At 42.3% G+C, this 12,089-nt stretch overlaps 1 protein-coding gene across 1 annotated transcript in view; it reads left to right on the top strand.

Moving 5' to 3' along the window:
* SUPT3H (SPT3 homolog, SAGA and STAGA complex component) overlaps nt 1–11,453 on the top strand; it is a 433,324-nt gene extending 421,871 nt beyond the window's left edge. Inside the window, exon 12 of the mRNA XM_028127963.2 lies at nt 10,141–11,453. Coding sequence (XP_027983764.2) covers nt 10,141–10,182 — 42 coding nt within the window. The 3' untranslated portion in view covers nt 10,183–11,453. The remainder of the gene's footprint in view (nt 1–10,140) is intronic.
* The last annotated feature ends 636 nt before the right edge of the window (nt 11,454–12,089 follow it).

The following is a 12,089-nucleotide window of genomic DNA, read 5'->3' as shown; positions in this document are numbered from 1 at the left end:
TTTCTCCCTCCTCCCACCCTTGCGAATGACCTCTCATTGCATTTTACTTGTAAGCTGTTGGCATTAAATTGGAAGTTTACTGACTGCAGGGACTGTGTTACTTAGCTTTTGTCCTTAGACACCGAGCAGAGTGGTTTATATAGAGTAAGAACTCAGATTTTCTAAAATCATATCATACAAATGTATAGCACTTCAGGCAATAGAACCAAAATCTTCTGTCTTAGGACTTTGAGAAAGGAAATATTTATAACTGAATTTGGGACCTGCTACAATGAAATTATTTTTTTATTTCCAATTTTGAGGAATAATTGACAAATATAATTGCATGTATTTAATGTATGCAATGTGATGATTTGATATACATTTACATTGGGGAATGACTATCATGATCAAGATAATTAACACATCCATCATCTCACCGTTAACTCTTTTTGTTTTGTTTTGTGTGTGTTAGAACACTTAAGATGTACTCTCAGCAACTTTCAAGTATACAACACTGTATGTTTAACTCACCAGGCTGTACATTAGATCCTCAGAACTTGTAACCAAGAGTTTGTACCCTTGGATCTACATCTCCCCATTTCTCTGTCCCTATAGCCCCTGGCAACCACAATTCTACTCTGTTTTGTTTTTGGTGTGTGTGTGTGTGTGTGTGTGTGTGTTGTGTGTGTGTGTGTGTGTGTTTTGCTTTGATTTTAGTTTTATTTTGTTTATAATCCACTTACAAGTGATACCAAACAGTACTTGTATTTCTCTGTCTAGCTTATTTCACTTAACCTAATGCCCTCCAGGTTCACCCAAAGACATTTAGGTTGTTACCATATCTTGGTGATTGTAAATAATGTTGCAATGAACATGGTACAGTTATCTCTTTGAGATATGTATTTCATTTCCTTCTGATACATACCCAGGAGTCAGATTGCTGGGTCCAATTGTAGTTCTATTTTTAATTTTTGAGCAACCACTATACTGTTTTCCATAATAACTGTACCAATTTACATTCCCCCCAACAGCATATAAGGAGTCCCTTTTCTCCACATTTGTTATCTCTTGTCTTTTTTATAATAGCCATCCTAACAGGTGTTAGGTGATATCTCATTGTGGTTTGATTTGAATTTTCTTGATGATTAGTGATGTTGAACACCTTTTTCATGTACCTATTGGCCATTTGTATGTCTTCTTCAGGAAAATGTCTATCCAGTTTTTGTTGCCAATTTTAAAATTTTATTATTTGCATTTTTGCTATTGAATCATTTGTTCTTTATGTATTTTAGATATTAACCCCTTATTAGATATATGGTTTGCAAAGATTTTCTCTGATTCTGTAGTTGCCTTCTCAATTTATTATTGACTTTGCTATGCAAAAGTCAATCTAAGAAACCACTGTCAAGGCCAATATCAAGGAGAATATCCCCTATGTTTACTTCTAGGAGTTTGACAGCTGCAGGTCTTACATTGAAGTCCTTCATCCATTTTGAGTTGATTGTTTATATGGTGTAAAATAGGGGTCCCGTTTCATTCTTTTGCATGTGGCTACACAGTTTTCCCAGTACCATTTATTGAAGAGATTATCCTAATATATTCTTGGCTCCTTTGTCAAAAATTGACTATATGTGTGGGTTAATTTCTGGGCTCTCTATTCTATTCCATGGATCCATGCCTGTTTTTATGCCAATACCATACTGTTTTAATTACTACAACCTTATAATATAGTTTGAAAGCAGAAAGTGTGTTGCATTCTGCTTTGTTCTTTCTCAAGATTGCTTTGGCTATTCAGGGTCTTTTGTGGTTCCAAACAAATTTTAAGATTGTATTTTCTATTTCTATGAAAAAAATGCCATTGAATTTAATCTGTAGATTGCTTTGAATAGTATTGATATTCTTAATAATATTAATTCTTCTAATCCAACACTATAGGATATCTTTCTATTTACTTGTGTCTTCTTTAAATTATTTCACCAATGTCTTCTAGTTTCCAGTGAACAGGTTTTCACATCCTTGGTTAGATTTTTCCTGATTATTTTATTGTATTTGATTGCTTTCTTAATTTCTTTTGCAGATAGTTTATTGTTGGTGTATAGAAACACAATTGATTTTTGTGTGTTGGTTTTGTGTCCTACAACTTCACTCAATTCATACATTCTAACAGGTTTGTGTTTTTTTGTGTGTGTGTGTTTTGTTTTGTTTTTAGTGGAGTCTGTATGGTTTACTATGTATAAGATCATGTCATCTGCAAGTAGAAATAATTTTATTCTTCCTTTCTGATTTGGATGCCTTGTATTTCTTTTTCTTGCCTAATTGCTGTGGCTAGGACCTCCAGTATGTTGAATAGAAGTGGAAAGAGTGGACATCGTCTTGTTCCTGATCACAGAGGAAAGACTTGTAACTTTTCTCCATTTAGTATTATGTTAGCTGTGGGCTTGTCCTATATGTCATTTATTATTTTGATGTACATTCCTTCTATACCTAATTCATTGAGAGTAATTTTATCATAAAAGAATGTTGACTTTTGTCAGATGCTTTTTCTGCATCTACTGAAATGATTATATGATTTTTATCTTTTATTCTGTAAGCCCACCCCTATATTCTATTAATATAATAATTAATAAATAATACAAGAATAAACTCACAACTTTTGCCCAATGCTGTATTTGGTCTTTGTCCCTATTTTCATCACAGAGCTCCTAAAATCCCTGGAATTTCTTATGATGAGAATTATAAAGGTTTCTCTGATGTTAATGAGGTGACTGTTGGACTGCACTTAAGGATGGAGGCTAGTTGCCAGTGGAGCCAACCATGTGATTAGAAGGTTGAAACTTTCAGTACCACCCCTGTTCCTCTTGCCAGGGGAGAGGGGCTGGAGATGGAGTTCAGTCACCAGTGGCCAGTGATTTAGTCAATCATGTCCATGTAATGAAGCCTCCATTAAAAAACCCAAAAGGATGAGGTTTGGAGAGCTTCTGGGTTGGTGAGCACACAGAGATTCAGGATAATGGCACACTCAGAGCGGGCATGGAAGCTCTGCCCTCACATGCCTTGCCCTATGCATTTCTTCCATTTGGTTGTACCTGTGTTATATCCTTTTGTTAATAAGCCATTAATCTGGTAAATAAATTCGTGCATGGGAAGGGGGGGGGTCTCCTCAGCCCAGTCTGCACCCTCTTCAATCCGGGACACCTTGGGTGATGTCCGACTGCTGGTTTAGGCCCGATCCTGGGGATCGGGCCTAAACCGGCAGTCAGACATCTCTCTCACAATCCGGGACAGCTGGCTCCTAATCACTCACCTGCCTGCCTGCCTGGTCACCCCTAATTGCGCCCCCCCTTGCCAGCCTGATCGCCCCTCACTGCCTCTGTGTGCCAGCCTGATCGCCCCTAACTGCCCCCCCTGCCGACCTGGTCACCCCTAACTGCCCCCCGCTGCTGGCCAGGTCACCCACAACTGCCCCCTCCCTGCCAGCCTGGTCGCTCCTAACTGCCCTCCCCCACTGGCCTGGTCACCCCTTACGCCCCCCCCCCTACCAGCCTGGTTGCCCCTAACTGCCCCCTCTGCCGGCCTGGTTGCCCCCAACTTTCCCCTCCTCCTCCTCCCCCCCCCCCACCGGCCTAGTCGCCCCTCTCTGCACCCCCTGCCAACCTAATTGCCCCCAACTACACCCCCCCGTCAGCCTGGTCACCCCTAACTGCCCCCCCCCCCCCGCCGCCGGCCTGGTCACCTCTTACTGACCCCCTCCAGCCTGGTTGCCCCCAACTGCCCCCTCTGCTGGCCTGGTTGCCCCCAACTTCTCCCCCCCCCCCCCCCCCCCCCCCCCCGTGAGCCTGCTCACCCCTCATGGCCCCCCCTGCCGGCCTGGTCACCCCACGCAGCCTGCTGTTCAGTTGTTTGGTCGTCCCTCACTAACCCCCATGCTGGCCTGGTCGCCCCAGCAGCCTGCTTGTTCAGTCGTTTGGTCGTCCCTCACTACCCGCCCTGCCGGCCTGGTCGTAGGCAGCCATCTTGTGAGGGCATGAGGGTTAATTTGCATACTACCTCTTTATTATATAGGATTATGCCTTCTTTATCTCTTGCTATAGCTTTTGACTTAAAGCCTACATTTTCTGATATAATTATAGCTACCTCTATTCTCTTTTGTTTTCATTAGCATTTTTCCATCCCATCACTTTCAGCCTGTGAATGTCTTTAAAGCTTAAGTGAGTCTCTTGTAGGCAGCATGTACTTAGGTCTCTTTTTTTCTTTTTATCCATCCAGGCACTTCAATGTCTTTTCATTGGAAATTTAAAAACATTTATGTTATATATGTAAGGACTTACTATTGTCATTTTATAAATGTTTTCTGATTGTTTTATACTTTCTTCATTCCTTTCTTCCGCTGTTGCTGTCTTTCTTTGAGAATTGGTGATTTTTTTGATAATGGTATGTTCTCTTATTATTTGTGTACTTATTATAGGTATTTAATTTGTGTTTACAAAGAGGCTTTTATAGTACATCTTCTAAGTGTATTTTAAGTGGTAACAACTTAACTCCAATTCATTAAAAAGATCTACACATTTATTTGCTCCCCTACACACACTTTATGTTGTTAATCTCACCATTTGCATCTTTTTATATTGTATTTTCACTAACAAAATATTTTAGCTATAGTTATTTTTAGCACTTTTGTCTTTTAACCTATATGCTAGAGTCCAAAGTGATTTACATACCACCATTGCAGTATTATTTTGAATTTATCTGTGTATTTACCTTTATCAATGGATTTTATATTTTTCATATGTTTTCATGTTACTAATTAGCATCCTTTTAGTTTCATCTTGAAGAACTCCTTTTCGCCTTTCTTTTAAGGTGGCCTAGTGGTGATAAATTCCCTCCATTTTTGTCTATATCTCTACCTAAGAATTACTTTTCCAGGTAAAGTAGTCTAGATTGGCAGGTTTTTGTCTTTGAGCAATTTGAATATATCACCCCACTCCCTCCTGGCCTGCAAGGTTTCTTCTGAGAAACCTGCTGAGAATGTTGTCTGGGTTTGCTTCTATGTGATGACTCTTTTTAAACTCTTAATTCTTTCAAAATCTCTGTTTGGTTAACTTTTCAGATCCTTTCTCTCTCTTCTAGGACTCCCATAATGCAAATATTGTTTCACTTAATATTGTCCCATAATTCACATAGGCTTTTTTCACTCCTTTTCATTCTTATTTATTTTTCTCCTCTGAATGAATAATATTAAGAGATCTGTCTTCAAGTTTGCAGATTAATTCTTCTGCTTGATTAAGCCTTTTTTCAAGGTCTCTATTGCATTTTTCATTTTATTCATTGCATCCTTCAGCTCCAGAATTTGTTTGGTGCATTATGATTTATCTCTCTTTGTTGAACTTCTCATCTTATTCATGCATTTAGTTCCTGAGCTCATTGGGTTGTCTGTGGTCTCTTGAATCTTACTGCACTACCTTAAAATAAGTATTTTTAATTTTTTTTTTCAGTTGACTCATAGATCTCTATTTCTTTGGAGTTGGGTACTGGAAAATTATTGACAGTATCATGTTTCCTTACTTTTTCATGTTTCTAGTGGCTTTACATTGATGTCTGTGCATTTGAGGGAGCAGTCAGCTCTTCTATAGTTTTTAAAGACTAACACTGGTTAGGAAAGACCTTTCTCTGAAGGTGGCCATGAGGGCTTTGGCTGGGTGGATGCAGCATCTCTGATTCTGGGGAGAGCACAGTGGCATAGTTTCCATACACCCATCAACCAAGGTCAACATTGGTCAAGACTGCATGGTCTTTGGTGGCCAAGACTGTAGGGGTCCTGCAAGTGGCAGTGGTGCCTAGGACTCTTGGGGTCCTCAGTGGCAGAGCTGCTGGGTCTTCCTGGTCGCCCTTTTTGCCTGTAGGAAAATGCGCTAGACATGGCTATCCCACTTGGTTTCATGCACTCAGAGCAGCAGTAAAGCTGGGGTGCTTGGGTCAGGTACATGTGGAACTACCGCAGTGCCTGAGTCCTGGGGCACAGGTGCATTTGCTGCAATGGTAATGCTAGTGTCTTAGGTGCAGACATGTGCAGGTCTCCTGGGGAACCCAGGTCTGAGTCTCTGAGACTCACTACAGTATTTGGGCCCGAGGGTGGGGAACCCCAGCAGTGGCTAGGGTGCAGCAGCAGATGCCCTGGAATGGTGGGTCAAAGTCCCGACTCTGGCCCTAGGGGGCAGGGGGCAGAGCACCAGCAGTTCAGCCTCAGTGATGCCAGGTCAAAGTCATGACTCAGGACCCAGGGAATGGGACATAGAGCTGCAACAGTACTGCCCACTAATGGCAAGTGAGTGCCATGACATCAGACTCACAGAGTGGGTCTGCAGAGAGCAGCAGCTGCAGGAGCACCGCCCAGTGGTGCTGGATCAAAGCTGTGACTTGGGATCCGAGAGGCAGGGCACAGAGAGCAGCAGCAGCTCCCGTCCATAGAGGGTGAGGTGTTGTGGTGTCCAAACGCAGAGCAGAGAGTGGGCACAGCATCAGGTGGGGCCCTGGGGCAGGTCTCACAGCAGCAGCCCCCATGAGGAGACACAGCCGTGGGGATCCCAAGCAGCTCCATCAGCAGGGTTCAGTGTTGTAGCCAAGGCTGCAAATGGCCATGGCAGTGATGAGACTTTCTGAGGTGCTCCTATTCTTCTTTCCCCTGGGGTAACATTCACCTGAGGGAGTCCCTCTGCGCTGAGCTGCTTGAACTGGGGGTGGGGTGGGGTGACGCAGGTAAAATGCTTCCCACACTTCTAAGTGGCCAGGCTTGTTGCTCAGCTCCACAGGGCTCTGCTTCTTTGCTGTAGTTCAGAGCTTCCCCAGAGCTGTTTCTGCATGTTGGTAGTTGTTTGTTTATTGTTTTTGTGGGAGATGAGCTTTGGGACTCTCTAGCCTGCCTTGCTGATGTCAGTCCCTACAATGAAACTCTTGTTTTATTTCAAGTTTGAGAAAGTAGGAAAGAGTCAGGAAAGGTGGTAGTGAGAATAAAATGTACATCTGAACTGGGTGGAGGACAGATTTAGACTGTGGTATAAATAACACACACAAGTATATTCAAGTTGGAACAACAGGATATGTTTTGTAAAATACCTTCTTTTGCTTAAGATAAATGTTAATCTTTTACTTTGTCATAGTAATGTATATTCTTTAAAATGTGCAATTTAGGTGACCCACAAACAAAGCAGAAGTAAAACAATTTGAGATTTAAATGTTTTCTCTAGCTTATCCATATTCAAATAAGCAAAAAAAAAAAAAAAGTCATTCTTTAGAAGTACACAGTCATAAGTTAATTTCCCCACCCATGCCCCTGCAGTAGATAGAATCTGTGTCTGCTTATCCAGGTATATTGAGGTTCTGGTAACAGGTCATAATTTGGGGCTGAGTGAATAAATGAATGTAAAAGGTGGGAGCTCACTTGATCTTCAATTTTTTTAAAAAAGGCATAGTAACTGCAATTGGTACTTTAAAAACGACCTAACTATTATCTTCGCTGCTTTACTGGTAACATGCTAAAATGTCTGAGCTATTCAACAAATTCACATAGGAGCAACTAGTAGTCGAGTACAGACCTTTATTAAATCAATAATAAATCTTAAGTGGCATACGGAAGAAGCTGGTTTAATGGGGAAACCTGATTTGGTTATTGATTGATTGATTCTTTTCAGTAGTGAGGTGTGGTCCTGGCTGTTTCCGGTCAGGGTCTGCAGAGTGTCTGTGAAGATATAGAAGTGGGAATCAGTCATAGGATCTGACAGTAGAGAGTAAGTGGGATACAAAGTGTTTCGTGAGAATGTGGCCTCTGGAAGGCCCTCACACCAAGCGATGTTTAAATTTAGTTTCAACATTTGCAACACAAATAAAGAGAAATTCACAGTTGACACAAAGATGAGTTGTCTTCATCCATCTTCCTTTAAAGTTGCTTACTCTGGAAAAGATGCCAACTTTTCGACGTTCCCATAATCACCCTACACAGACAGCACACATCCTTTGTACATCAAAGGGAACAGCAGTGACTCAGGGTGAGGGACCCTGGGGGATTGGTTTGCTGAAATTGCTCTTCGCTAATTATACATGCATGTTTGTTCCTCCTCTATTTTAGAATTAGAATAGGAAGACCTTCGTCCAGAAATCTGGGTCAGCTTGGCTACTGGGGATCTGTTACTAAATAAGCCTGCGATCTTTTCACTGTTTGCAAAGGTGAATTAATTTTCTAAAAGTGACCTTTTCAGTCCTGGGGAGAACCACTTCATACTGCCCACCCTGGAAAGATTAAACTCGGTAAATTCTTAGGTACCGTCAGCCAAGGCTCTTCTCCTGAACCAGACTTCTTTCTCCAGGAGGGCTCACTCTGCCATTTACCTGGAAGAGAAATCCGGCTGGACTCCAGGTCCCTTTATCTCCATGTAAACCGTCCCTGTGTTTAAATATTATGTTATGTTAAAGGTTGTCACTGTGGTTGTAAAATTTAAAATACCGAGGTCCAGAAACAAAGTATTACTGGGGCGGAAGCTTCCCAGGCAGCCTTGGTGGCAGGCTGTGCGGGGGCCTGAGGCTCCCGCCTGTGGTTGCGGGAAGACACTCTATCCATTGCTGCGAGTTATTTGTGGCTCTCTGAGGAATGCAGTTAACACTGCTCTCAGTGCAGGCTCTCAGGGGTGGACGTGGAACTTTCTAGTTCTTGTTAGGATGTTTGCTCCAGTCCAGAGGTGTCCTCTGGCACAAAAAGCCTGATGTCAGGAACGAACTCACGGGAGAGCCCTGAGGAGTGGACAGGCATGTGCCCGTTTTCTCATCCTTGCGCCGCTGCTCCGGAGTGAGCTGCGTGGCAGCATCGCGGCTGATGGAATTTCAGCCTCGCTCCAAACCTGACAACCACAGGAAATCCCGTACAAGCCGGCTGTTTGGAAGGGATGCATGTGAAGTGAACTGGTTTTATGATTAACAGAATGTTATTGAAAAAAAAAACATTTTTGTTTCAACTCATGTTGGTAGAAGTCTTTAAAAGCTTGGGGTTCACTTACCTTTTTTGCAATGTAATTAAAAATGTATTTGTCATTTTTTTTTTGGATAAAACTGTACAGTACGTCCATGGCATTAGCTTAATCATAAAAGCTTATTCTGCATTTCTGACAATATGCTGTTGACGGTAAATTTATTGGACTGAAAGTGTGCAGATTCCAGAATAGCCCGAGTTATTACCTTAGAGGGGAAAATCCCTGATACAGATTCTGTAATTGTTTCCATTTTTCTGAAAACATTATAGAAAAATGGCATCTAATTGAGGGTTATGAATTGTCTGAATGTGACTTCATAGTTTAAATATTGAGCGCTGTGGTGGTGAAAGGGCTCATTTTACTCCTGCGCCGTGGGTTTCAGTTCTGCTCCACGCCGGTCTCGCTGCGAGGCTCAGGGCGAGTCACAGAGGCCTGGGTAGCCCGGCTCTCCCAGCTCCGGGGCAGAGACAGCTCTTGGGATGAAAAGTCATGCATTTTACTTTGTCTGAAGAAATACATTGTAATTAGCATCCACTTTCCCAGTTTCTTTCATGGGACTGTTTATCCAATCATGAAAATCCACAGTTACACTGCATGTGCATGCGTGTATATGAAGTTATGCGAGATTCGAGCTTTCTATAACATCTGTAATGTACAGAACTCCTTAGAGACCGTTTTCGGGGGGAGGAACGGCCTCTTTAGTGCCTGTTCCCAGAGCGTTGCCCGGAGACTATAAATTAGGCCTTGGAAGGCTATAATGAGCCAGTAATTTATAGACTATTAAGATACTTAGTTAGAAATGATTCTTGAGCATGTCCAATAGGGAACACATGTTTACAAAGGACAAACAGATTCAACACAACATGTCTTTAACCTAACCAAGTCCAGGCAATTAACAAAACGGGATGTCTTATTTTGCCTATCTCCCACTCCCCCAAAATAGGATCACTAGCCACTTGTTAAACCACATTGACTTTTTAATAGACAAAGCAGCTGCTAGAGCTTTGCCACCAGAACTGTTCGGATTAAGCCCCCGTTAGAGTGCGGCCCGCCGGCCACAGCACAGGACGAAGCTCTCCTTGCGTCGTGCCTCCTTTCTTGGCCGACTTGTGATAATTCACTGCAGATTTCTTCTTCTCGACAGAGTGCCTACCGCAGGAACGGGATGGCTTTTCTGGCCTGCTGACGTGGCTGGACCGGGCCCACAGGAAGGCGATGCTCCGTGAGGTGACTTCTGTTCCCCGGCGCGGACAAAGGAAAGCACACGTTGGCCTTCGCTGCACCCTCGGGAGTGGGCTGGTTTGTTGTGACTACGGAGGGGCCGACTCCAGCTCTTCCCCAGCCCCCTCAACGCCGAGTCTTGTTTACTAGACGGGCCGTTGGCTAATTAATGGCAGGATGTTTGGGAGAGTGTGTAGGTGGACAAGAATGCGGATCACACAATTTTGAAATTTTAATTTGGAATGGATTTACTGCCCTCAGCTCACATATCTTAAAAGCAGTGTCTTTTTTTTTTTTTTTTTTTTTTCAGTGTTTAGTCTATGTTTTAGTTGATGCATTTAGTAATCCAACTTTGGGACAAAGGAAACAAAATTAAAAGGACAGTCAGCTTTCCCTTTGCACTTCACTTTCCAACTTCGTTGACTACATCCACATGGACTTTAGAGACAGATGTCTATTTTATAAACTCACAGGAATCAAAGTTCGAGGGGACCTGATGAACTCTATTCCCACCCTCGCCTCCCTGCTCCCACTTACAGTGTATGTCATGTCCATGCCTTCTTCCCAGCTCTCTGCATATCTGCCTGGCGTGTGTTTTCCCGCACCCAGACCCTCTCCCCATCTTCAGCTCTCTCCTTCCCTGTCCCTGTCGTCCCAGCCGACCACTCTCACACCCACCCTCCCCTTCAGGAGAGGAGCGAGGATGTGCCTTCTCCCAGCACCACCTCCCTGAGGCTGCACATGTGGGCAGGAGCTGCCGGTAGCAGCTGAGCTCCCCTCTGGCATCTACGCTCTCCAGTAAGCGAGGACCCGGCACCCTCGGGAACACGTCAAAATAGAGCAGACGTAATTGTACAGTTCCTGATTAGACTTGAATTGCAAAAGAACACAGGAAGTTATTCCTTTAAATTCGTAGGAGTTTTGTGTAATTTTGCTTTTATCATGGCTTTTACTCACACTGAGACAGCCTTTGTAAAGAATTAATAGAAACAGAAATGAGAAACATGAAAGGTTTCGTCTGGTGACCAAAGTCATCGTGCAGCCCAGTTAATATGATTGGGCCATATTATTCCCATTTGTTAACTATCACTTACCTGTTCTATGTTAGTCCTTCTGGAAAAAATCTTTATGTCAAGGACAGAAAGTGCAGATATGTAATATCAGAAATTTCCAAAGGGTTTTGATGTTCCATCTGTGTTGTTAAAATGTATGATTAAACTTTTCTTTTTATCATCATTCTTATTTTTCTTGGCATCCCTAATCATAGAAAATTATAAGCTTGCAGTAAACATCCTAACTTTTAAAACGACAGCATTTATTGTATTTGGTTTCAATCTGCCTGGCTTATTGATGTATAAAATTTTCAGGGGCTATTTTTTCACATCAAAATTCCTTCTCTTCCCACATTATATATGTTAAAGTATGCACAAGGCAGAAAATATAGGGTTTAGGGTTTTCCCCTTCATTTTATTCTACCTGATCTCCTTATACTCCCAGAGAAGGAAGACTCAACGTACATTTCTCTCAGAAATATGACAGGTCTGTGTTTTTGTTGGTCTGGCGTATGTTTGTCTATCTTGAACAGTCTGACAGGTAATTATTTATAAAATCTGGTTTTGCCCAGTAAGTCCATATAATAACCTTTCACTTTCCATCATAAGCCAGTGAGCTGAATTTAGAATCAAACAAGGTCATTTATGTCTTTCCTGAACCAGCCTACATGTCCCCATAATTGCTCAATATTAATATTTTTAATTCTTTTTTTACTTTTCTACCCATAGGTTCTTTCTCTGACTCTTTCCACAACACTAAATTCGAAGTGAAATAAAATTTCCTTAAGCGGTGAATATAGAAAAAAAGAAGGAACATTTC

Source organism: Eptesicus fuscus, chromosome 10 (assembly GCF_027574615.1).
Source record: "Eptesicus fuscus isolate TK198812 chromosome 10, DD_ASM_mEF_20220401, whole genome shotgun sequence".
In the NCBI taxonomy this organism is placed as follows: Eukaryota; Metazoa; Chordata; class Mammalia; order Chiroptera; family Vespertilionidae; genus Eptesicus; species Eptesicus fuscus.
The sequence above is the reverse complement of the archived record's forward strand: the minus strand, read 5'-3'. Positions and strand labels throughout refer to the sequence as shown.